General features: G+C 45.1%; 1 protein-coding gene across 4 annotated transcripts; it reads left to right on the top strand.

Annotated features, from left to right (window-relative positions):
* Nucleotides 1–4,005: 4,005 nt before the first annotated feature.
* LOC307098832 (bcl-2-like protein 2) lies at nucleotides 4,006–24,357 on the top strand (the record flags this gene model as incomplete). Of its 4 annotated transcripts, XM_079769941.1 has the most annotated exons (7): nucleotides 18,994–19,344; nucleotides 19,673–19,787; nucleotides 20,436–20,503; nucleotides 20,852–20,958; nucleotides 22,260–22,347; nucleotides 22,432–22,583; nucleotides 23,473–24,357. In XM_079769941.1, 7 exons carry the CDS (start codon nucleotides 18,994–18,996, stop codon nucleotides 23,510–23,512), a joined length of 921 nt encoding a protein of 306 aa, XP_079626067.1. In that variant the 3' UTR covers nucleotides 23,513–24,357. The 4 variants fall into 4 exon arrangements, with proteins under 4 accessions (XP_079626068.1, XP_079626070.1, XP_079626069.1 ...); XM_079769942.1 differs by lacking the exons at nucleotides 18,994–19,344; nucleotides 19,673–19,787; nucleotides 20,436–20,503; ... (2 more) ...; nucleotides 22,432–22,583; nucleotides 23,473–24,357 and adding exons at nucleotides 4,006–4,102; nucleotides 4,402–4,489; nucleotides 4,956–5,395; nucleotides 6,047–11,888; XM_079769944.1 differs by lacking the exons at nucleotides 18,994–19,344; nucleotides 19,673–19,787; nucleotides 20,436–20,503; ... (2 more) ...; nucleotides 22,432–22,583; nucleotides 23,473–24,357 and adding exons at nucleotides 4,049–4,123; nucleotides 4,402–4,489; nucleotides 4,956–5,395; nucleotides 6,047–11,888.
* Between the last annotated feature and the right edge of the window lie 2,676 nt (nucleotides 24,358–27,033).

Here is a 27,033-nt window from a genome sequence, read left to right as displayed (position 1 = left end):
CTCCCGTAGTTCTGCCTCAGTTCCCTGACTACCTTCCCTTCCCTCTGGCCGGCAGCTCCCAGGGTTTTAGACGGTCACCTCCCGGCTTCTGCAAGCTGTCTGCTCTGAGCGTGCGCTCAGTCGCACACACCCTCCGGTCTCCTGGCCTGCCCGGCCCGGCCCCCGCCCACTGCCCTCTGACAGGTGGCTCCCCATCTGTCTTCACTGCCGCTGCTGCAAGCTGCATCAGGGGGCGGGGACTCCACCCTTTCGGTCCCGAGAAAGACCACTTTACCTTTTTTTTTTTTTTTTTTTTTTAATGGCCTCAACCTTGCTGAAAGAGTTACCGCAGGATGTCAAGAGTAACGTTTCCTTTTCTTGCAGGGGAGGTCCAAAACGCGCAGCGTGTGGCTTTTTCTTAAGGGCTTACCGTTTTCTTTTCTAAACCCTAGGCTTCAGGTTTGGGAGCGGTTTGGCGGTGGGTGCAAAGAAGGGAAGGCCATGAAACTAGGTAGAGTCCCAAACAGAAGCTGAGATGTGCTCACAAGAGTGGGTGGCCCATTGGAAAGAGCTCTGAACTGAGAGCTGTAGAAAGACAGCTTCTGGTTTCACCTCTGGTGCTATTCAGCTGCGTGACTTCGAGCGAGGCACAACTTCTCTGGACTTAAGAGTTATCATCCTTTTAAAAAGTGGATTAGAGTTCTGATCTCTAACCGGACTGTAAGCCCTTTGATGACAGAGGCTGTATCGGAGTCATAGTTTCATCACAGAGTAGGCCCTCAAATTATTGAATGAATAAGCACACCACTCTCTTGGAGCTGAGACTGTAGGATTCTAGTTCCAATGGGAAGTTCCAAAAACATGTGAAGTTTTCTTTTCTAACTTGCCTACTGATCTTATATAGCATTTACAGTATGCTAGGTATGGTTGTAAGAATTTTAAAAACATTAAATCCTATAGTACAGCCATCATAGGAGCAGGGAGTATTACTATAGCTATTGTATAGATGAGAAAATCAATGGAGAGGGGCTAGGACCTTTGCCTAGGATTACACAGATAATAATTGGGGAGCTGGGATTAGAATCTCAGCAGCCTGGCTCTAAAGTCCACTTCCTTATCTAATTGGCTATAGAAGATTAAAACATTTAATGGTCACAGTTAACATCTTCAGAGTACTGAAATATGGGGACTCATAATAGAAATGGAATCTCTAAATTTAAAACAGCAGGAGAGTTTAACTATAAAATCACTAGTGACTGCCCTAACTGGTTTGGCTCAGTGGATAGAGCGTCGACCTGCAGACTCAAGGGTCCCAGGTTTGATTCCGGTCAAGGGCATGTACCTTGGTTGCGGGCACATCCCCAGTAAAGTGTGCAGGAGGCAGCTGATGGATGTATCTAACTCTCTATCCCTCTCCCTTCCTCTCTGTAAAAAGTCAATAAAATATATATTTTTAAAAATCACCAGTGACTAAGTTGGAAATAAACAGAGACATATACTATCTTAACATTGTACAATTCATTCCTGTTTGCATTTTAACTCCAGCCATGGTATTGTAATAACCACAGTAATGCTATTTAGCCAGGACTAATTTTTAAAGTAATACTGAGTTTTATTTTCTTATTTAATACATATATACATAAATCCATGGACATATTTTTTTATATCTTGGTGGTGTAAAATAATGTCTCACTAATTTGTTTTGCAGTCAACCAGTTTACAACTGTCTCCCTTGCACTGGTGAAATATATCATTAACAGAATAATGTTCAAGATTAGCCTATATGGCCTGAGATTTTCTAGAAAAAGCTCTGTTGCACTGTCTACAGTTTGAGCTGCCATTCCTTGGCTCTGTGGTATTAGTCTGAGAAGATACTTGAAATACATAGCTTTGAACCCAATATAATTTGTGTTGGTCCAGCAGCTCTGTCTGGCTGCTCAGACTGACACTGAACCTTTATTCCAAATAAGCCTTTGTGTCTTAAATAGCCACTGCAGTTGTCTTTAAACATCTGACTAGGTCTGCTCAATAACTGGCCACAGGCATTGAGTGATTTATTCAGTCAACATTTACTGAGGGTCTATTAGGCTGTGAGGACAGAAAAGTGAATACAATTCAGTTCCTGTTCTCAAAGAGCTTATAAATAAATGTGTTGAAGACAGAAATATATTTGGATTCTGAGACTTAAAAATGTTTTATTTCAAGCAAATGTCTTAGAAGAAATCAGGATTGCAAACGAAGGACTAGATTAAGTTATTCTCAGAAGAAGGAAACAACGTTGCTGGTAGCAGCTGGAAAGATCAGCCCAAGAGCAAAGAAAAAGTGAGGGTGGTTGAAAGGATCCTATATAATAAAAGACTAATATGCAAATCGACCAAACAGCGAAAATGACTGGTCGCTATGATGCGCACTGACCACCAGGGGGCAGATGCTCAATGCAGGAGTTGCCTGTTGGTAGTAAGTGCGCTCCCACAGTGGGAGCGCTGCTCAGCCAGAAGCTAGGCTCACGGCTGGCAAGCACAATGGTGGTGGCGGGAGCCTCTCCCGCCTCTACGGCAGTTGGACATCCCCCCAAGGGCTCCCGGACTGCGAGAGGGCATAGGCCGGGCTGAGGGACCCCCCACACACACCTCCACCGAATTCATGAATTTTGTGCACCGGGCCTCTCATAGTCATAAAGGAGCGGAATAGGCTGTGTGTTCAGAATGCAGGAGAGAACTGAGTTTGGGCTTGTAAATGGCATGGTAACACACTGATGACCTGAAGTGAAGCGGGACCTTGAAGCAATACGGTGTTATGACAAGCTTTCGAGACAGAATTAGATTGAATCCCAGCTTCTCAGTATGTGGCTTTGAGCAAATTAACCTCTCCAAGCCTCACTTTCCTCATCCATCGAATGAGGATAAAACAGAATAAGGATTGGTGTGAGGATAAAATATCATGCATGTAAAGAAAGCACTTAGCACCTAAAAAGTCCTCAACATGTGTTAGTTGTTACTATGACTGTACAGAAAAGACCTTGTTTGTCCGGTGACCATAGGGGCAGATGGTAATACCAAGGCTTGGACTGAAGGTAGAAGCAAAGGAAACTGGCAGGAAAGGAGAATTGGGTTACCTCTTTATGGCCTTTGGTTGGAGATCTCTCCAAATGGAGCTGAAGGAAGTGCCAGCTGCAAAAGCTGGTGGGCCCGTCAGGATGCCCGAGAATGCCCTAGTGTGGATCGGCTGTGGTCAAACAGCTTCACAACCTGTGAACTGCCCTGTATAAATGTACTGCCATGTATAATAATAGACATACATATATATGCATGTATATGTAATCTGAAAGGATAAACATTAACTTTGATTGGCAACTTCCAGGAAGGGAGGCGGAACTGTGAGAGGGGAAGAGGGAGATTGAGAACTTGTGTGTTTTTTTTCTCTATACCTCTATGACTTTTTCATAATGAAAACGAGTTTATATGTTGGGTAAAAAGAAAAAGAAAACCAATATGCTTACAAAAAGAAGAAAGAAGATGAAAAGTTACCTGCAGAAATTGCTTGCGATCCAAGTCCTGGCTCCCTGATGCCTGGCTAAAGCCACAGCCTACACCAGAGCACTGGGTTAAAGGTCCTGAAGCAAAGAGGAAGTGAAATGTTTGGTGTCCATGTTGTGTGTGCCAGTTCCCCAGAGCAAGGCATCTAGCAGGCAGTTCCCACCGGTACGGGAACTGCTTCTTTTCCAGGCACCCACTCCACGGCCAGAAAAGTTCAACAAGTACATGGAACATCAGAGATCTTCCGTAAATGCTGGATTTGCTCCGAGGTTTGCTGACGCCCAGACAGCTTCTCTGGGCAGCCTGCAGAGTCAGGAGCCCAGCCCAGCCCTCAGTGCCCTCTCCGCCGGCTCTTCTGAGCCACCAGCAGCCCTCTCTCTGCCCGAATTGTGGCCCTTCCCAAGCCAGCGTCCCAGCCCCGCCCCTCTCTCTGGACGCATCTCTGGGCCCCATCATCACCAGGCGCCGGGCCCTCCCTCCCCCCCTTTCTCCTCCCTCCTTCCTTCCCTCCCTTCCTCCCACTCTCCCTCCCTCCCAGCTCCTGCACCAGGAAACGGCCTGGATCCCGGCAGCCAGCGGCCTGACCCGTGAGATCCCTAACCTGGCAGGCAGGAGGGATTGGAGACAGGCTGAGGGTTGGGGTGCGGGAGGAGCTGGGCCTTCGGGCTGCACTGGGGGGAGACCGGAGTAGAGATGGTGTCAGCAGGAAGCCCTTGGCCCTGGGTTTCCCGGGAGGACAGTCATTAAACATGGATTCGGCCACACAGCTGGTAGAGCGTTGGAGGCAGGGGCCTGGTCCTGGGAGCTGCAATCCCAGCCTTTCTCAGCCCAGACCCTAATCCCTGGCCTTCCCCATCTAGCTCTGATATCCTCCTCCCCTTCCCAGGGCTCCACGCAGGCCAGGAGGATGAAAGGCCCCAGCTGGGGGCTCCTTGCCACCAGTGCTGGGTCCTAAGAGCTGCCATCCAGGCTGGGTGAGTGTGCCCGTCCTTCTCTGCCCCTGGCAACCCTTTGGTTCCCCCACCTTTCCCTTCCGCCCCTGTCTCCTCCCCCATCTTGTGCCTCTGCCAGCATCTTCACATCTTACCTCTGGGGAGGTTCTAAGCCTCTTCTCTGGCCAAAAGGTGTGTACTACAGAGAGGGGTTTGCAGGGGTATCATAGAACTGGTGTTGTCTTATTATGGGAAAAATCTAAAGTAGTTTTAAATTAACTTGTTTACATTTAATTCGGGATATTGCGAATTTAATGGCCAGCCCCTCATGTCCTGGCCCATCATTATGACTTAATCTCCTTGTTGTCGCCTCTCCCTGCCTAGCGGTCTCTGAACATTCCCTCCCACCTTCCTTCCTGTCTCATTGGGTTGGCCAAACCTGAAATGTCCCATTCTGTGTCTCTGACCATATATATTCATGCCAGTCTTTCATCCTTGACCTTTACAGCCGCCCGGATGGCGACCCCAGCCTCGGCCCCAGACACACGGGCTCTGGTGGCAGACTTTGTGGGCTACAAGCTGAGGCAGAAGGGTTATGTCTGTGGAGCGGGTCCCGGAGAGGGCCCAGCAGCTGACCCACTGCACCAAGCCATGCGGGCAGCTGGCGATGAGTTTGAGACCCGTTTCCGTCGTACCTTCTCTGATCTGGCGGCTCAGCTGCATGTGACCCCAGGCTCAGCCCAGCAACGCTTCACCCAGGTCTCTGATGAACTCTTCCAAGGGGGCCCCAACTGGGGTCGCCTTGTGGCCTTCTTTGTCTTTGGAGCTGCTCTGTGTGCTGAGAGTGTCAACAAGGAGATGGAGCCACTTGTGGGACAAGTACAGGAGTGGATGGTGGCCTACCTGGAGACGCGGCTGGCCGACTGGATCCACAGTAGTGGGGGCTGGGTAAGAAGCTTCTCAGTTGCTGCTCTGCACATCCCTCTGCAAAGCTGGTCTCCAGGAGGGGCGTGGGGGGCGGGGTGCTCGGGCTGGAGGCTGGGAGGCTGTGCTGGGAATGAATGAGGCATGGGGGCTGAGACTCCCTATCTGGGTGGAATCAGATGCCCTCGCTATGGGCATGACGCTAGATGCTGCACTCCAGGGCTGCCATGCAGTCATCACTGGCTGGGCACATGGTCTAACGTAGAGGACAGAATCCACAGTACCCATGGGAGTGCCAGCAGACAAATGGCATCCAGACGTCATTTTATACTTGAGTACATTGGCATGGGGGCAGGAATCAGGGATGGGTGGTGGTCAGGCAAGTCTAGTCAAAGGATGCCAGTTTTGAGTAGAATTTCTTAATTTTTTTTTTTTTAGCAGAATTTTTGTCCAAAGAATGGTTGGGATTCACTTGAGGCAGGGAAGGCAGATAAGCCAGGCGCTCATGGGGGATGAGAGGGGATTGCAGCCAGTTAGCTTTGGCCAGAGTGGGGCTGGGTGTGGGGTAGTGCTTGCAGTGAATGGAACTGGAACTCTCCCTCTCCTCTTTTCTCTACTCTTTCCTCTCCTGATATCCCTTTCTCCTTTCTCTCCTACTTCCCTTCTCTCCCACAGGCGGAGTTCACAGCTCTATACGGGGACGGGGCCCTGGAGGAGGCTCGACGCCTGCGGGAGGGGAACTGGGCCTCAGTGAGGACAGTGCTGACGGGGGCCGTGGCACTAGGGGCCTTGGTAACTGTAGGAGCATTTTTTGCCAGCAAGTGAGAAAGTCCAGGGCCAAGTGGGGCTAGGTGTGCTGGGGGACAGGAGAGCAGGAACAGAACAGAGAATGCCCTTAAAAGAAGTGGGGTGAATGGTTGGGCATGGAACTAGGATGGGAAGGGGCAGGGTAGTGTGTGAGGGAACTGAGTGTGCCAGGCAGGCAGTTGGAACAGTGAACTGGAGACCTTGGAGAATGTATTTGGAAAGTCAGGGGGCCAGGAGATGGAGTCATTCCAGGGGTAGGGGGAGGTGGGAGGGGTCATGCCTATAGGTGTGGGCACAGGAAACTTAGCTGGAGCTCAGTTTGCAGCCCTGAGGAAGGTGGACTTGCATAAGGGGCTGGCATCTCCATTGGATGAGTGGGATTTGGGGAAAACACAGAGGGCGCATCCCTTTGAATGGAAGCTCAGATTCTCAGGTGATAGGGAGAGGTGGCTGTGACAGGGGGCTGCTTGGACATGTGTGTGCATGTGCACGCGTGCTCATGTGCATGCTGGGCTGCTTGTCTAATCTGGTGGTAGTCGGATTCTTTAAGGAGAAAACATTCCCTCTTGCAGTGGCAAGAACAGGGGGCAGTTCTCTGCCTCCCTCTCAATCCCCCCCTCCCTCCTTCCCTTGTCCTGTTGCCTCAAGGCTGAGGGAGAAACACTGTATACAGTTGGCTTCGGGCACTTCTCCGCAGGAAGTCGTTAGCAGGGCTTGGGAGAGAAGTGCAGTTCTACAGCTGGCCTTGTTCCTTCACGGTCCCCCCTCCTCGTGCATCATGCACTTGCTGCTGCCTCCTGGGCTCTGACAGAAAGGCAGGGCTGCGGAGCCTGCAGTGGGTAGAGGCTTTGGTAGCTGGACCTGCCTGCTGCCTTCCTCTCCCACTGGGGTACACTGGTGCCTAACGTGATCCCTATCTCTGGGACCTCATGTTCCCAAACTTAAACTCTAAATTGGGGCTCTAATGAATTTTCCTTCTGAGTGTAGACGTCCATGCTGATCTAGAACACAGTCTGGGTCCTGCACTATGTCTCGGTGAGACTGTTGATGCCTTGAGAGGAACATTCCAGCTCTGAAACCCATGGGTGTGAGGGTGATGTGTACTCGTGCCTGGCCTGTTCCGTGTGGTGGGCTTTGATGCTGCTTTGTCAGGGCCAGGTGTACGGGTTCTGGAGACAATACCGTGATCGGGAAGCATACATATTTTCTTTGAAGCCACGCTACTTGCATGGGTGTCACTTGTCTGTACCTCAGAGTCTGCGAATGTTGACTTTAGAGCTCACAGCCCTCTAGAACAGATTCAGATTATAGCTTTTTCTTTTGAGAAAGAAATGATTTCACTCCAAATGCATGCCCTGAGCCAGACCTCACTGCTGCACTTGCTAAGGTGCTAAAATTGCTGCTCTCCGATGCTGACTTCTCCACACACAGTGCTCTAGAACCCTGCCCTTGACCCTGAGCACTGATCAGCTTAGCTAGACCATGGTTAACTCTTCTTGGAGATTTTTCACTTGGTCCCAGAAGGTGGCAACATAGTTGTACTCACTAAAATGTGGGACCAAAATTGGCCTCAGGTGGTTAGCCCAAACTTTTATGCTTGAGAGAGGGCTGCACTTTTCAATGGTATTTATGGGGGAGGTGGTAGGCTGCATGTGCCACTTGGTCTGTCATGAGTATGCTGATGCTAGGAACTCAAGGCTGCTCTGTGGCAGGCCATTGGGGTGGGGGTGGGGGGGTCTCTGACTTGCTCAGGACAAACTAGGCCAGTGGTTTTCAAACTGCTTGGCAGAGCCCCAACATTTCCTAGGGGTTGCCTCAGGAGTCCTTGGGGAAGATGAAGGTGAAAGGGGAGGGGGGAGGGTGGCACTCTGAGCAGGCTGAGCTACTTGCCCTCAAATAGAACAGCTCTCCTTGTAGTTGTCTTACATGTCGGGGTTCAGGGTAAGATTTTATTTGCATTAAGGGGTTTGCTGCTGAAAAAAAGTTAGAAAACCACTGACTAGACCATCAGCTCCAAATTGGAGCCTGTGCGCCCCCAGATTTGGGGCAGACTCGTCACCCTACCCTCTGCTACAGGGTGCCTTTCCATGTTAGCTCTTCTGGGGGCCTTTAGCAAACAGGGCAGTGGGGACCATGGTTACTGAGATGCCCTACTCGGAGGCCTTCACACCTGGGTGGAAGGAGAGGCTGTATTCTGAAAGTGTAAGGGGGTTGGTATGGATTCCTAGAAGCATAGCTTGGGTGGGACCACAGTGAGCTGTTTTGAACTATCTTGCCCTTCTTGAGGGGCAATGGAAACCCCAGAGAATCTTCTGTCAGGGAAAAATAGAGACTCTTCTAGAGCCATATAGTTCCTTGGGATTAGTTCTTGGCCAGGAAGCCTGAGTATGGCTCCTAATTTTTAAACCCATTCCTTTTTTTTTTTTTTTAAATAAGGGAAATAAATCTAATTGCTATTTTTCAGAGATTAAATAGGTGGAGAGGGTGTTTCCTTCTCTCCAGAGCCCAAGGGACAAATAGGGACTTGCTTAGGCCAAGGAAAGAGCAGAAGTAGAGGAACTGGGTCCTGCGATTATTAAGCCCACTCCCCACTTATTCTAGGGCATACACTATTTTACTTTTTTAAATCATAAAATGGCGGGAGAAAGATTTGGTTAGTTTAGAAGAAAAGAAAAAGCTCTATAAATATAAATATATATTCCTGTATTTTTATTTAATAATTTATAAATACCAAGTTCGTTTGACTTTTATTTTTGTGTAATATGTAATGGTCGTATTAAAAAAATAAATAATAAATAAAGCCCAGAAGTTTAATGAGAAGGACTGATCAGGGTTTGTGACTTCTACACTGTGTAGCCTGGGGTCCGGGCGTTTCTTTCTTTTTATAATTTTGTTTTTATTGTTTAAAGTTTTACATATGTTTCCTTTTTCCCCAGTTGACTCCTCCCCCCGCCCCCCAGGACATTTCTTGATCCAATCATCTTGTCATGCCCTTTGTTAAAGGCAAGAACTGGAATAACAGAGATTGTGGAAGGTGTTGAGATAGGAAATCAGAGTTGTTCCCCTATCCTCCCACTTCGGTCAAATGCCTAAAGCCAAGAACTCCATCTGTGCCAGCCCAAGCCTTCAGAGGCTGTGTATGTGGTACTTGGGGACGGCACAAAGAAAACCTACCAAATATCTTTGTATGATGGCAGTCAAGTCCCCAGTTGTGTTCAAACTCTAATCAGAAGCATGTGATAATGAGCATTTCTTCCCAATATACCCTGTTGCCTACTTTATTTAGACTTAAAACAAGTCTGCAAAAATGAAGTTCCTGCTTCCTTTCTTGGTCCCTGGAGACATTGGGTTTCAGACACTTTAATGCCAACTGCTAAGCTGGATGGAAACTACAGGAATTAGTCAGCCCATCCTTCTGTACTTCCGGTCTAGGACCACATCAAAATCATGTCTGACAGAAATAGTGGTCCTAATTTTAAGTTACAAGCAGAATTTTCTAGTCTTTCCAGAATCCAATGCAATAAAATATTTGGGTTTATGTGTTAAAATTGTAGAAAGAAATATATTGCTAAGAGGCAGGGTTGCATTTCCATTGTAAAAAATATACAGGCAGGCCATCTTAAAATTTGAGAGTGGCTTGGTGAACATGGCACTAGGGGAAAGGGGAATTAGATGCTCTTAATAGTTAATACCTTCAGGCTATGATAGCTAGTGCATTTATCTCCACTGCAGTGTTTTTGGTTTAATAATTGATTAACTTATATTTGCCAAAAAGCAACATCTTAATAGAATACTCAAAAGACAAAACATGGCCCTGGCTGGTTTGGCTCAGTGGATAGAGCATCGGCCTGTGGACTGAACGGTCCCGGGTTCGATTCTGGTCAAAGGGATTCAGTAGGCCCTAAGTTTGTTTAAGTAGGTCATCACAATTTGGCCAAAATATGCTCTATGATGCTACAGTTTAATAATATTGGGATACATTTTAGACTAAATGGACAGGTGGATTGTTTACCTTTCAGTTTTCTGTGAATGTTATTTCTCCAAATGGCATTTTTGGTTAAAGTTAAGCAACATTTAGTTACAATTTTAGCAAATTGATGGATTGTAGATATTGTGTTTTTACTTAAGACCAGATCCTTTGAAAATTTTAAAAGCTGCCTTAAATGTAGATAGAGGTGAAATATAAATTACAGTATTTTAAAAATCAACTAGAAAACAATATAATAAATGTTATATAGTTCTTCATTCAGTCATTCATGTAGCAAAACATTCAAACATCTTTTGTGTGTTAAGCATAGTTCTAGGCACTGAAGTAGAGAAGTGAAAAAACAAGCACAGATTTCTGCCATCATGTTACTTACATTCTAGTAAGAGAAACAAACAAATAATAGATAAATAAATTTCACAATATTCACGAATGTAACATTTCATGTTAGGTGAATGCTATGAAGAGCCTAGCCGGTTTGGCTCAATGGCTAGAGCATCGGCCTGCGGATTAAAGGGTCCCAGGTTCGATTCCAGTCAAGGGCACATGCCGGGGTTGTGGGCTCCACCCCCAGTGGGGGGTGTGCAGGAGGCAGCCGATCAATGATTCTCATCATTGAAGTTTCTCTCTCTCCCTCTTCCTTCCTCTCTGAAATAAATAAAAATATATTTTTAAAAAATGCTATGAACAAAAATAATTCATTAGGGCAGGATTGAAAGGTGTACATATGTATAGATTTCAAATTTAAATAGAGTGGTTAGAAAAGGCTTCATTTCTAAGGTGACAAGTAAAGTCATTAAAAATGAAACTGGAGCCCTTGCTGGTTTGGTTTAGTGGATAGAGTGTCCTGGTTTTGATTCCGGTCAAGGGCACATGCCTGGCCTAATCCCCAGTAGGGGGTATGCAGGAGGCAGCCGATCAATGATTTTTATCATTGATGTTTCTATCTCCCTCTCCCTCTCCTTCTCCGAAATCAATAAAAATATATATTAAAAAATGAAAAAAATATATATATATTAAAAAATGAAACTGGAAAAATATTTTATTGATATGGAAAGATGTTTCTGTATCTTACTGGATAAAAAAGAAAATAGATTAGAAAATAATATATAGAGCCTGGCTGGCGTGGCTCAGTGGTTGAGTGTCGACCTAAGAATCAGAAGGTCGGGGTTCAATACCCAGTCAGGGCACGTGCCCAGATTGTGGGCTCCATCCCCAGTTGGGGGCGTGCAGGAGGCAGCTAGTCGGTGATTCTCTCATCATTGATGCTTCTCTCTCTCTCTCCCCTTCTTCTTTCCTCTCTGAAATCAATAAAAATATATTTTTTAAAACAGAAAAAAAATAAGCTGAAACCGGTTTGGCTCAGTGGATAGAGGGTTGGCCTGCGGACTGAAGGGTCCCAGGTTCGATTCTGGTCAAGGGCATGTACCTTGGTTGCGGGCACATCCCCAGTAGGGGGTGTGCAAGAGGCAGCTGATCGATGTTTCTCTCTCATCGATGTTTCTAACTCTCTATCCCTCTCTCTTCCTCTCGGTAAAAAGTCAATAAAATATATTTTAAAAAATAATATATACAGTATGTTCCCCAAAATAAATAAACAAATAAATGTGTGCACACATGCCTCTATATGTATTTTTGTGTTGAAAATTTCAGGAAGGGTATATACCAAAATGTCAGTAGTGATTATCTGGATTTTATGGGTGATTTTGTTTTATTATTTTTGTTGCCAGTATTTCCTGATGTTTTTTTTTTAAAAAAAATGTTTTTATTGCCCAGCTGGGCAGCTCAGTGGTTGAGCGTCAACCTATGAATCAGGAGGTCATGGTTCAATTCCTTGTTAGGGCACATGCCCGGGTTGCGGGTTTAATCCCCAGTGGGGGTCGTGCAGGAGGCAGCTAATCAATGATTCTCTCTCATCATTGATGTTTCTATTTCTCTTTCCCTCTCTGAAATCAATAAAAAAATATATATTTTAAAAATATGTTTTTTTATTGATTTTGTTTATTTATTTTTATTTATTTATTTATTTATTTATTTATTTATTTATTTAAAATTGATTTTAGAGCAAGAGGACAGGAAGGGGAGAGATAGAAACACTGATGCATCAACATTTATTGGCTGCCTCCTGCATACCCCTACTGGGGATCGAGTCTGCAACCCGGGCATGTACCCTGACTGGGACCGCTTGGTGCATGCCTCGACCCTCAACCACAGCAACACAGGGCCGGGCTATTTTCTGATATTTTAATAAGGAATACATAATTCTGGTACAGTATATTAAAATAAGTTTTTTAGGTACAAAATTTTTAAAAAGTTAACCAAACAGAATAGAAATTAAGCAGCCAAACAGAGGTTCCTTCTCATTTAAATGGCCATCCCACTTATATACAAGGGCAGACCTAGGGATTGAAGTAGGTAGGGCCAGACTTTGACTAGAAAAAATTGGAGTCTGGCCCCGCAGGTGTGGCTCAGTGGTTGAGTGTTGACCTGTGAACCAGGAGACGATGCTTTGATTCCGGGCCAGGGCACATGCTCAGGTTTCGGACTCCATCCCCAGTAGGGAGTGTGCAGGAGGCCGCTGATCAATGATTCTCTCTAATCACTGATGTTTCTCTCTCTCTCTCCCTTCCTCTCTGAAATCAATACATATATATATATATATGTGTATATATTACATATATATACACACACACACATATATATGTGTATATATATATATATATATATGTATATATATATTTTTTCTTTTTTAAAAGAAAGAGCCCTAGCTGGTTTGTCTCAGTGGATAGAGCATCTACCTGCAGACTAAAGGGTCCCGGATTCCAGTCAAAGGCATGTACCTCAGTTGCAGGCTCAATCCCTGGCCCTGGCTGGGATGCAACCAATCAATGTGTCTCTCTCACATTGATGTTTTTCTCTCTCTGTCTCCCTCCCTCCCACTCTCTCTAAAATTCAATGGAAAAATATCCTCCAGTGAGGATTAATAACAAAAAATAATTTCTTAAGCCGAAACCAGTTTGGCTCAGTGGATACAGCGGTGACCTGCGGACTGAAGGGTCCCGGGTTCGATTCCGGTCAAGGGCGTGTACCTTGGTTGCGGGCACATCCCCAGTAGGGGGTGTGCAGGAGGCAGCTGATCGATGTTTCTAGCTCTCTATCCCTCTCCCTTCCTCTCTGTAAAAAATCAATAAAATATATTTTAAAAAAATAATATCTTAAAAAAAAAAAAGAATTGGAGTCTGCTTCAAAATAGAGTACAATGATCAAGCTCTAAGGTTCTAGATTAACACTGTCCAATATAAATAGAATACAAGCCACAGATGTAGTTTTACATTTTCCAGTAGCCTCACTGAAAATGAGCCAGAGTGACTCAGTTGGTTAGAGCATTGTCCTGTGCACTGAAAGGTTGCGAGTTCAATTCCTGGTCACGGCACATACCTAGGTTGTGGGTTCGATTCCCAATTGGAGCACATTCAGGAAAGCAACAGATTGATGTTACTTTCTCACATCAATGTTTCTCTCTTTTCCTCCCCCTCCCTCTAAAATCAATAAGTATGTCCTCAGGTGAGGATTCAAAGAACAAACAAAAAAATAGGTAAAACTAATTTTAATAATATTTTATTTAACCCAGTATATAAAAACTTACAATTTCAACCTAAAATTAATATTAAACAATTAAGTTATAGTCTCTTTTTCATACTAAGTCGTTGAAATTGGGTGTATATTTGACACTTCCAGCACATCTCACTTTAGACTACTCACTGTTTCATGGGCTCAGCACCATGTGTGACTACTAGTAGTTCTAGATTATAGAGAATTATTGTAGCTGGTAAAAAGCAGGTCTCTGGCCTGGTAGCTCAGTTGTTTAGAGCAGTGGTCGGCAAACTGCGGCTCGTGAGCCACATGCGGCTCGTGAGCCGCAGTTTGCCGCTCGGTTGACTAATGAGTTTGCCGACCACTGGGTTAGAGCATCATCCCAATACTCCAAGGTTGTGGGTTTAATCCCCCATAGGGCACATACAAGAATCAACCAATGAATGCATATATAAATGGAACAACAAATAGATGTTTCTTTCTCTAAAATCAATCAATAAATAAAATTAAGCAATATATATATATATATATATATATATATATATATATATATATATATATTTCAAAGCAGAGTCAAAAATGGGCATGAAACTACCAAGAAGCCAAACTACCAAGAAGCCAAGTATTTATGTTTAGTGAGAAAACTTTTCCCTTCCGGACAAAACTCATTCATTTTACTGATTTAATTCTCCTTTTCGCAATTGCACTGACCATTCACTTCTATTAACACATTTTTCCTTCTTCTCGGGCACATCACTGAGTTTCAGTTTTCCCAAAATTCTACAGCTTTCTATTGCTAGGTTATTACTGAAGGAAAATTATGTACATAATGGGTGAATCTCATATCATTACATACTAATTTTTAAAAAAATCATTCTCAGAATCATCTCTTTGATGTTCTTTATACATCAATAACAGGCAAGAAATTAAATCATATTTTACAGAAGATGATTCACTTAGTTACCACTTATTGAGCACACAGGGATAGGCAATGGGTAAATATCAGTAAGATGGAACTCATGCCTTCTAACAGGGAAGTATCTTTACAAGTCACCATGCAAATACCTTTTTTAAATGTGTTTAAAAAAGTAATTATGCTTATTAGAGTAAGTTTGGAAGTTGGCGTTTTTACAAATTTTAAATAAAAATAATATATGATATTGTGGGAAAATTGTAGAACATAGAAAATTATAAAGAAGAAGATCAATCATAATCCTACTACCCAGAAAGAACCATTATTAACATTTTGGCAAATTGCTTTCCCATCTTTTATCTGTGCTTATATTTTATGATCATACTTATACATAATGTATACTACAATTCTGATTATTATATAGCAAGCATTTTTCTTTATTATTAAAATATTTTGAAGGCGTAATGACTATAAAAATTACATCTATGTTTGTACAATAATTTTCCTAAAAATGCCCACTTGCACGTTAAAGTTGTTTACATTTTTTCATTTTGATGGATATTTTAATTCTCAAATGTTTTTCCAGTTTTTAGATTATTTCTTTGTTAATAAAATATGTTTTTATTGATTTTAGAGAGACAGGAAGGCAGAGGGAGAAAGAGATAGATGATGAGAGAGAATCATTGATCCGATGCCCCCTGCACGTCCCCTACTGGGGATCCAGCCTGCAACCTGGGTATGTGCCCTGACCAAGAATCAAACCATGCCCTCCTAGTTCACACCCACCGGGCTGGATTATTTCTTTAGAACAGATGATAAGAAACACAATTACTAGGTTAAGAATTTCAACATTTTAAAAGCTTTTGGTACATATAGTCAAAGGTAAGACTATACTGGTTCTTGTTCCTTTTTACCCCCAATACCTAATTTTTTGTTTTTTAAAATAAGATATACATAGTTTTAATCATTCTTTTTAAAAATATATATATTTTATTGATTTTTTTACAGAGAGGAAGAGAGAGGGAGAGAGAGTTAGAAACATCGATGAGAGAGAAACATCGATCAGCTGCCTCCTGCACACTCCCCACTGGGGATGTGCCCGCAACCAAGGTACATGCCCTTGACCGGAATCGAACCTGGGACCTTTCAGTCCGCAGGCCGACGCTCTATCCACTGAGCCAAACCGGTTTCAGCTTAATCATTCTTTACATACAATTTTGCATTCTACTTTTTTGGCCTAACAAAAATTTTTGTATGTTATCACATACTATGTGTAAACCTTTTATTTTTATTTTTTTGGTTAATCCTCACCTAAGGACATTTTTCTATTGATTTTTAGAGAGAGTAGGAGGTAGAGGGAGAAACAGAGAGAAACATCAATGTGAGAGAGACACATTGATTAGCTGCCTTCTGTACCCACCTCGACCAGGGCTGGGGAACCTGCAACCAAGGTACATGCCCTTGACTGGAATCGAACCCGGGACCCTTCAGGCTGAGGGCCGATGCTCTATCTACTGAGCCAAATCGGCTAGGGCTGTGTATTTCTTTATTGAATTTCAAAGAGGAAGGGAGAAGGAGAGAGCGATAGAAACATCAATGATGAGAGAGAATCATTGATGGGCTGCCTCCTGCATTCCCCCCCCTCCCCCCCCCGCCACTGGGGATCAAGCCCGCAAACCAGGCATGTGCCCTCGGCTGGAATCGAACCTGGGTCCCTTTGGTCCGCAGGCTGACGCTCTATCCACTGAGCCAAGCCGGCTAGGGCTGTGTAGACCTTTTAATAGGTACATAATAATCTTTGGATGTATTATGGTTTGCCTAAACACTTGTCTATTGTTGGAACTTAGTTTTTTTCCCCAGTTTCAGCATCATACATAATGTAATCTTCATGTTTTAAAACAAACTGTACACTAATTTTGATAGATCTGAACTTTGAAAAATGACTTTTAATTCCCTGCTCACTTCTTTTTTAAAAAAATATATATTTTATTGATTTTTTACAGAGAGGAAGGGAGAGGGATAGAGAGTTAGAAACATCGATGAGAGAGACACCGATTCAGCTGCCTCCTGCACACCCCCTACCGGGGATGTGCCCGCAACCGAGGTACATGTCCTTGACCGGAATCAAACCTGACGCTCTATCCACTGAGCCAAACCGGTTAGGGCTCCCTGCTCACTTCTAATTAGTTTCATGACTTGGGCAAGTTACTTTACTTTTTCCTCATCTGTAAAAAAGATTATGGTTTTGGAAATACTTCCTAGGGTGGTCATGAGACTGCAATGAGATAATATAGTAAAGAGGCTAGGATCATGCCTGTTACAAAATCAAGTGCTCAACCAAATTAGGAATAAAGGCATTTAAAAATAATCCCATTTCTCTTAATTGGTTTGCTTAGATTAAACTAGGTCCCAATAAAACACCCAAATCTTCATTGGATTAAGTACAGTATAAAAGGTTTTTCTTCTAGTGAACTCACATTTTAGAGCTAGTCTTCCGTGCTGAACTTAGTTCTCCCAAACCACTGAAGATGAAGAAAATTTCAAACAACTGTGACTGTGACTCTGCTCCAAGTTCCCCTGTTTCTGAGGTAAGGATTTGTGAGAAAGAGTGAGTAAGGGGGGAAGAGTGGGGTATACTGAGAAGCTTTTGACTTTTGTTTTTGCAAACAGGAATGCCCTCTAGTCCAAATCCTCCTGCTCCTATTGGGGTTGTTTTACTATTTGGTTGGGCTCATGTTAAACTGGCTTTCAAACCATAGCTTGGCCTGGCCTCAAACATCCCTCTTGCTGACTTAGTACCTCCGTTCTTTCACTTTTAACAAATGCATAGGATCACTATTGAAATATGGCAACCCTGCCTTCCAGGACTAGGTCTTACTGGTATCTAATAGTGCAACAGTGTGGTGGGATCCTAACTGGAGAAATTCCTCTGGGGTCTGAAGGAGGGTCTGGGGGCTGGGAAAGCACTGAAGATGAAGGGTGGTACCCAGACCCCCAGTCCATGCATCCTTTGTCAGCAAACATTATTGGACACTTAACTATGTCTAGGTATATTGCCCCACAGTGGACATGCAAATATAACTAGGATCCAGCCTCTTATCTCCAAGCTCTCAGGACCTAGTTATTAAACGCAACACAAAATAATTAAGGCCACAGCGAAGTAGCCCCCCCTTCCTCACCCCCCTACCTCCCACGGGAGAGGAGGGGAGGCTAGTGGAAGGCTTCTCAGAAGAGGTCTGCAGCGTTCTTGTTGAAGAGGAGCTGCACGGAGAGGCACCGACGGGTGCAGGTACACGCCCTGGAACGGAGTGTGGAAATAACATTTGTGTAGTTGTCTAGTCCTGAGGTCTGTAAGCCACGGTGAGTAGTTTTGAGACTACCTGGACAGCAAGCGGGGAGCAAACTCAGTCTGGGAGTGGTGCTGATTGGAGGGGCGACCCTGGAAGCCGAGAGACCCATTACGGGGATAGAGCAAAAAGTCCAAGCAAGCTAAGGAACGGGCGAAACTGGGACATGCGCAGAGTTCTTGGAAAAATATGTCTGTGCAGGAAGAGAGAACGGAGAGGACTCGGGCCTGGTAGCTCTGGAATGAGGATTCCTCCCTGCTTTCTGGTTTGGCAGACCTGGTGGATGGTAGTACCAATAACTTGAATGGGGAAAGCAAGCTCCTTCTTGGGGACCTCTCTTCAGAACCCTCCATTTCAAGCAATATCCCATCTACGGGTGCTTTTCCGGTCAGGAGACCAGTTTCCAGAAACCGCCGCAATGTGTCCGGCTCATACCTTCCAACAGTTGGCAACCAGTAGTGTCAAATGGTGGCCACTTTAAGACTAGTCACGTGACCTGGGTTTTCCCTTGCGGTAAGCCCGGCGTGCCTTTAGGGGGCAAGGTTCATCTATCAAAACGGATGTCAGCCCTTCGCGAGCCAATCGACTTCTGAGACTGGGCCACCAAGTCGAGGCAATCGGAAGATGGGTCCTTTCCACTTGTCTAGCCAGCGACCAATCACGGAGCGTCATATACCTCGTGCACCCGCCCATAAACGGAAGAAGCAGGAAAGTCGTCACAGCGTGGCGGTATTGTTACCTAAGGACTTGAGAGGAGGTGGGACGCGTGTTGATTGACTGACCGACTTCACCTACCGGGATTTGAGAATTTGGAGCAATCCCCCGCCTCGGAGGTGGGGTCTTATTTGATTGCCAAGTAATATTACCCAATGGAGTCTTAGCTCGTAGTGACGGGCAGGTTGCTTGACTAATGAGTCGTCGGCGTGGCCCGCACAGCTCTCCAATCGCTGGGCGGCGGGCCCCAGTCTGAGCGGCGATGGCGGCGGCGGCGGCGGCGGCAGCGGCAGCGGGGGCTGCGGGCGGTCGGGGCTCCGGGCCGGGGCGGCGGCGCCATCTTGTGCCCGGGGCCGGTGGGGAGGCCGGGGAGGGGGCCCCGGGGGGCGCAGGGGACTACGGGAACGGCCTGGAGTCTGAGGAACTGGAGCCTGAGGAGCTGCTGCTGGAGCCCGAGCCAGAGCCCGAGCCTGAAGAGGAGCCGCCCCGGCCCCGTGCCCCACCGGGCGCCCCAGGCCCTGGGCCTGGCTCGGGAGTCCCCGGCAGCCAGGAGGAGGAGGAGGAGCCGGGACTGGTCGAGGGGGACCCGGGGGACGGCGCCATTGAAGACCCGGTGAGGGAAGGAGGCGAGCGAGCTGGCCGCGGACCGGCCGTGTCACGGGAGGCCCAGGGCCCGGGCGGGGGGTGCGGGTGGGCGGGGAATAACGTGGCTGGGGCCGGGCCCGGCTCCTCGGCCGCCGGGAGAGGCCCGGCCGGTGGATTCGGGCGTCATGGGTGCCTAGTGGTGTACAGAAGGTTGCCAGCATTTCTTGTCGTGATGACCCTCGCGTGGGGTGAGGGAAATGGCCGAGCGCGGCTGGGGCCGCGTGCGGTGCGAGAGCAGCAGAGCCCTGCGGTGGTTCCTCTTCAGCTCGTCTCCATCCCTCCCCCACTCATTGCAGGAGCTGGAAGCGATTAAAGCTCGAGTCAGGGAGATGGAGGAAGAAGCTGAGAAGCTAAAAGAGCTACAGAACGAGGTAGAGAAGCAGATGAATATGAGTCCACCTCCAGGCAATGGTGAGTGAGCGGCGCTTGCACGCGGAGCCGGGTCCCCGGATTGGAAGGGTTGTGCGGGATGAGGTGGTCTGGACCTTGGAGCTGCTTGTCATCAGTTACTGACCAGGTGCCGGCGGTCATAGTCCATTGTGTGTTCCTTTGACCTTTGTGAAGCGGGCTGTTTGGGTGAGGGTAGTGGGTGCCTCCCTTTGTCCCTGTTACAAATATATTTCTCTTTGTTCTTAGCCTACCTCTACCCTTTGTGGAGGTTGCCAGCTGGCATTTGACCTTCAAGCTTAATAATTCCTCCTTAAATTGGGGACTCTTTAGTTAGGAGCCCTGAGATAAACCTCTCAGCTGCAGGGGCTTCCCCTTTACTCAGATCATTTCGACCAAACCTATTCATTAGGGACTTGATTTGGGAATGGAGGGGATTCCTGTACTGTTTTCTTTGATTTTTTTTTTTAAGAACGTATTATCCTATTTCTTCATTTGGCTAATATTTAGTGAGTACCTGTGTGCTAGGCACTATTTTAGGCAATGGGTATAGCAAAGAACAGAGCCAAATCTTAGTGTTCACTAGTGATGGTGGTGGTGGTGGTGCATATATTGGTCAAGTAAAAAAAAGAATTTTTTTTCTGATTTTTTTTTTTTTTCCCTCCTCAAAAGCTGGCCCAGTGATCATGTCTATCGAGGAGAAGATGGAGGCTGATGCCCGTTCCATCTATGTTGGCAATGTATGTACTAAGGCCCAGACTGGGGTTGGTGGGAGGTTTTATTTTGGGGAGTTACTTAATAGAAGCCTTGAAAGGAACATCTCTAGGATAGGTGGTAGATTTGGGGGCTGAGGGAGTGTTGGGAGTTGGTAAAAAGTAACAGCAATCAGCAGAGCCTCTGGGGTTGGAAAGAAAAGAGATTAGTTCCTCAGAGAATCAGATTTGATGTACCTTCCTCTGTATGGATAACATATACCTCAAAGGCTAAGCAGTGTATCTATTGAGATGGGAATTTATCCAGTACCTTTGAAATGTACCCCCTTCCATATATATATACATATATATTTACTTATTTATATGTCCTCACAGGTGGACTATGGTGCAACAGCAGAAGAGCTGGAAGCACACTTTCATGGCTGTGGTTCAGTCAACCGTGTTACCATACTCTGTGACAAATTTAGTGGCCATCCCAAGGGGTAAGTGTGGAAGTATGTTGGGGTCATTTTAGTCACAATTTAAAAATAGGTTCTTTTAGCCCTAGCTGGTTTGGCCCAGTGGATAGAGTGTTGGCCTGCAGACTGAAGGGTCCTGGGTTTAATTCTGGTCAAGAGTATATACCTCAGTTGTAGTCTCCACCCTGGTCCGGGTGCTTGTAGGAGGCAACCAACAATGTGTTTATCTCACATCGATATTTCTCTCTTTCCCTCTTCTACTCTCTAAAAACCAATGGAAAAATACCCTCAGGTGAGGATTTAAATAAATAGATAAAAACAAGTAGATTATTTTATATTGAGGATTAAATTAACTTGCTGTTCAAACAAGTGTCCTTTGTCTTTTTTTTTATTTAATATATTTTTATTGATTTCAGATAGGTAGGGGGAGAGAGGGATAGAACCATCAATGATGAGAGAGAATCATTGATAGGCTGCTTCCTGCACACCCCCTACTGGGGGTGGAGGCTGCAATGGGGCACGTGCCCTTGAACAGAATTGAACCCGGGACCCTTCAGTCCGAAGGCTGATGCTCTGTCTACTGAGCCAAACCGACTAGGGCTTAAGGCATTAATGTTGATGTACAGGGGTGGACAAAAAGTAGGTTCACAGTGGCGGATATGGAAGAATATATATAATGAACTTGCTTACTCACAACTGTAAACCTACTTTTGCCCACCTCTGCATTTCGAAGGTTGCACATAAATGCTTTGAGGGGCCAGACAAAGATGAAGGCTCGGTATGAATGGGATCATGAACTAGAAGGGGAGGGGCAGCTTCTGCTTGGTCTTATGGGTTCTGTCATATGGAAATTCAGGCCCTATGTACCCTGTTTTACAATTTTCTAAGAATAGCTGGACATTTTGATTAAAATTTTTCATTAAAAGAATTTGGCCAGCCGGCTGGTATGGCTATTTTTTGGACCAGTAATTTAAAGGGTGAACACAGCCGAATCTGGTTTGGCTCAGTGGATAGAGCGTCAGCCTGCGGACTGAAAGGTCCCAGGTTTGATTCCGGTCAAGGGCACGTACCTTGGTTGCGGGGGTTGCGGGCACATCCCCAGTGGGGGGCGTGCAGGAGGCAGCTGATCGATGTTTCTCTCTCATCGATGTTTCTGACTCTCTATCTCTCTCCCTTCCTCTCTGTAAAAAATCAATAAAATATATATTAAAATAAATAAAGGGTGAACACATTGTACCCAAATAAAGCATGCCTGCAAGTTGAATTTTACCTATGAGCTACTATTTGCATTCTCAGATAGCTGAAGTCTCACTCTTTTTTTGCAGGTTTGCATATATAGAGTTCTCAGACAAAGAGTCAGTGAGGACTTCCCTGGCCTTAGATGAATCCCTATTTAGAGGAAGACAAATCAAGGTAAGCCCCATGCTCACTGCTATTTTGGTTCTATGTAAACTCTCCAGGTTGACTAAAGCTCCACATTTTACATCCTTCACTCAGGTAATCCCAAAACGAACCAACAGACCAGGCATCAGCACAACAGACCGGGGTTTCCCACGAGCCCGATACCGTGCCCGGACCACCAACTACAACAGTTCCCGAGCTCGATTCTACAGTGGTTTTAACAGCAGGCCCCGGGGTCGTGTCTACAGGTCAGGATAGATGGGCTGCTCCTCTCCCCCACTTCCCATGAACCTTTATGCTTACTTCTCTCCTGATCTGAGGAACCTTCCCTAACCCTCCCCTTGGTCTCCAGGGACTTGGTCTCCTGCCTGTGCAGGGTGAGGAAGGTAGTTGCAGGCCAGGCGGCCAGTCTCATCATCTTTTTCTGGAGCAGGAATTGGTCATAGGGCTGGATTTCTCCACTCTGTTCTGAGAGAGGCTTCTTCCCCCAGCATGATTTTCCTTGAGAGTTGGTGGCAGAATGGGTTTACACAGAAGGTCTGGAAGAACAGGGCCTCAGAGCAGCGAAAATACTGCTTGGACATTTTTACTTTTCCCAGTTAGGGAGGGGTGACGTTTGAAGGTTCCTTGGAAGAATACCAGAGGCTAGTTGATCCTCCTCAGCAACCATGTGGGAGGATATTGAGATATTTACTCTCTAACTGAGCCAGTCTTTTGCGGTGCCCATGTTGCTTTGCTTTACTTCTCTTTTCACTTAAATAGGTAAGTTAGGTATATAGACCTGGGCTTTTCATAATATTTACCTATCTGCTCCCAGGAGTTAGGTTCTGTTGGTGAGGGCCTAGAGTAGACCTGTGGAGAATCCGGAAAACTACATACAATGAGTCCTTTTCCTTGCTCCTTTGTCTCAGATGCACTTCTCTATTACCACTGTTTGGAGAAGTATTTTGTTAATTCCCCCTCCCATTTGCCAGCTGTGTCACTGTTTCTGAGATTGTGGGGTCAGTTTTAGTATACTTGGAAATTTTCTTTGCCCCCCTTCCCTTCACAATAACTGGGGCGAGGGCCCATGGGGAGGGGCTTGTACTGAACTGTCTAGTGATTGTGTTAACACCTAACTCTCCTTCTTTCTTCCAGGGGCCGGGCTAGAGCGACTTCATGGTATTCCCCTTACTAAAAAAAGTGTGTATTAGGAGGAGAGAGAGGAAAAAAGAGGAAAGAAGGAAAAAAAAAAAAAGAATTAAAAAAAAAAAAGAAAACAGAAGATGACCTTGATGGAAAAAAAATATTTAAAAAAAAAAAAGATATACTGTGGAAGGGGGGAGAATCCCATAACTAACTGCTGAGGAGGGACCTGCTTTGGGGAGTAGGGGAAGGCCCAGGGTGTGGGGCAGGGGGCTGCTTATTCACTCTGGGGATTCGCCATGGACTCGACTCAACTGTGCAAGCTGCTCCCACTGTTTCCCTGTCCCACTTCACCCCTTTGGGGGCTGCTCAAGGGTAGGTGGGCATGGATGGTAGGAGGGATTTTTTTTTTTAAACCCAGGGCTCTGGAAGGACACCAAACTGTTCTGCTTGTTACCTTCCCTCCATCTTCCTCACTTTCACAGTACCCTCCTGCCTGCTCCTGTCCTGCCAGGTCATCCACCCACCCCACCCCTCTTTTCTGGCTCCCTGTTCCTTCAGATGCCTGGTGATCTATTTTGTTTCCTTTTGTGTTTCTTTTTCTGTTTTGAGTGTCTTTCTTTGCAGGTTTCTGTAGCCGGAAGATCTACGTTCCGCTCCCAGCGGCTCCAGTGTAAATTCCCCTTCCCCCTGGGGAAATGCACTACCTTGTTTTGGGGGGTTTGGTGACTTTTTTTGTTTTTCAGTTTTGTTTTTTTTTCCTTTGCTTTTTTTTTTTTTTTTTCCCTTTTATTTGGAGGGAATGGGAGGAAGTGGGCACAGGGAGGTGGGAGGTGGATTTTGTTTATTTTTCTAGCTCATTTCCAAGGGGTGGGAGTTTTTTTAAAATGTGTCATGAATAAAGTTGTTTTTGAAAATAAAAATTGTTTGGCCTTTTGAGTGTAAGGATTATTTTATCTTCCTAGTTTGTCTTAGATGCCAGAAGACTGTTAATTCTCCTTTGTGGAAATGCTGGTATTGTGGAAGGGAAGTTCTTTACGAATTAAGGAATAGGAGTTAAAGTGAACAACTAGCAGCAACATTATGTGTTTAGTTGAGGATGATGGGTTTTCTGATAGCATGTATCCCTGATTAGTATTTGAGAAGTAAATTAAATGAGCTTGGGGAAGTAAAAGAATGGCTAGATTAGAGTGATCTAATAGCACTTTTGTGTGTGTTCCTGATAAAACTTATGTTTTGAATTATTCACACCAGCACCGATGGAATCTTAAGATTGTGGTCTGGGTAGTTATCCTGTCTTTACCCCAAGGTGAGAGAAAAAAAAAAATTAGCTAACAGTTGTGAAGCTTCTATTACCTTAGCCATGCAGTGACCACATAACATTGGCTAATTTATTTTGGGTCCTTGAGGATCAAAACAGGCTTTTGTTTTAGTATCCTTAAATTTAGTAGTTCAGTTACTTGGTCATGTTAATAACCTAATTTCTCCATTTTATATTCTAATGTCAGATTAGTCTTAAAATCCTTGGGTACTGTAATCACCCCCAAACTTCCATAGAATCTCCATTACTTAGAGGGCTTCAAATACTTAAAACTTCTGTCCGTGCCATTCGCTCATGATCCCAGGATACTTTGTCCATGATTGCCTCAGACCTGGATTCTTAATCTTCAAAAATGGCTCTATTCTATATCTACAAATCTTTAACCCACCTCTTAAATGGCTTGGTGTTAGGAATTCTCAGGTGGCTAGTTGACCACCTAATTTAGCATTTGATCATTTATTGTACTGTATGTGAATTGGTAGCATTGGAGGGTCTGTCTTTTAACTAGATTCAACTGAGTGCAGATTTCTGCAGAAGCTGATTAGCAAGAGGCTGTACTATTTACTAGAAGAAGAAACGAAGTGGCTGGATGCTGTTAATGCTGGGAAGGTCTCATCTATCCACCAGGAGGCACTAAGTAGCCATCAAAAATCCTTATAAATCTTGGATTTTGGAGGATTAATTCATTCTTTGGACTCTTGTTTATAGTTTTGTATGCTTACTCAACTCAATATCCTATCCATTCTCTCCATTCTTTTAACTGCTTGAGTAACCCCTCATCTTCACTGCAGTGGGCTCCTGGCAGATGTCTCTGGCTCCAAACTGTTCATGTTGGCAGAAAGGCCCTTATGCTGCCATCATAAGTATAAACTAAAGTCTAGACCTAAGGCCTTTTCCAGCTTGATCCTGATTACATTTTCCTGCCACATCCATGAATTTTACTCTTCATGTATTGCCCATGTTCTCAAGCCTGCTGTGCCCAACACATCTATTCTGTCAGAATCATAAGTACCACAGTTGAGAAATCTCTCTTGATATCATAGAATGAATTGGACTCAGGACAAATTGTTCCTATCTCTCGGACTTAATGGTTTTATAACTAAAATAATTACATCCTCATTCCCCTACTCGACTGCAAGCTCCTTGAGGGCATGGATTCTGCGGTTGTGAGAGCTCACAGTGCCTGCCACTTAATAGGTGCTCAAAGGATGTTGAGTAATGGGTTCCTTTATCCTGAACCTGCTGGTTCCTGTCCTTACAGGAATCATTTCCAACTTTAGCTGGTCTCTTTTTTTTCCTGTAGCAGTATCAGTGATTTTAGAAAGGGCAATGGCATGGAAAGTAAGTTGCTTTCCTTGGGAAAGATGGGTTACTTTTCTGTCAATCCTGATAAACTCCTTCTTAAACAAGAAATAGGAATGAGCCCGGTCTCATTGGAATTCTGTAGGAGGGAAGTGTCTAAGGAAGAGAGAGAGGGAGAACCTGTCTACAAGATTTCTTCTCTGGGGTGAGGGTCTGAGTCAGAGGTCCTTAGGCTGTGGGTGATACAATGAGGGAAGACAACCCAGTGCTTTTTCAGGTAAATTTGCCCAACCTGACAGCAATAGAGAAAATCAGTTGCTAGGTTTTTTCAATGATACAACTTCCCTTGCTTTTTAAAAAAATATATTTTATTGATTTTCACAGAGAGGAAGGGAGAGGGATAGAGAGTTAGAAACATCGATGAGAGAGAAACATCCATCAGCTGCCTCCTGCACACCCCCCACTGGGGATATGCCCGCAACCAAGGTACATGCCCTTGACCGGAATCGAACCTGGGACCCTTGAGTCTGCAGGCTGGCGCTCTATCCACTGAGCCAAACCAGCTAGGGCTTCCCTTGCTTTTATTTTTATTTTATTTTATTTTTAAATCCTCACCTGAGGACATGCTTTATTGATTTTAGAGAGAGGGGAAATGAGAGGGGGGGGGAGGGGAGATATCAAATGGTACAACCTACATATATGCCCTGACCAGGAATCAAACCTGCCACCCTTCAGTGTACAGGACGACACTCAACCAACTGAGCCACACCGGTCAGGGCCTTCCCCTTGCTTTTATATATGGTTTAAATGAGTAGCCTTTCTCAATTCATGACATAATTTTTATTTTTATTTATTTTTATTTTTTTTTAAATATTGATTTTTTACAGAGAGGAAGAGAGAGGGATAGAGAGTTAGAAACATCGATGAGAGAGAAACATCGATCAGCTGCC

This window comes from Cnephaeus nilssonii, assembly GCF_951640355.1.
Source record: "Cnephaeus nilssonii genome assembly, chromosome: 4".
Classification (NCBI taxonomy): domain Eukaryota; kingdom Metazoa; phylum Chordata; class Mammalia; order Chiroptera; family Vespertilionidae; genus Cnephaeus; species Cnephaeus nilssonii.
This window is presented reverse-complemented; position numbering and strand designations above follow the sequence as displayed.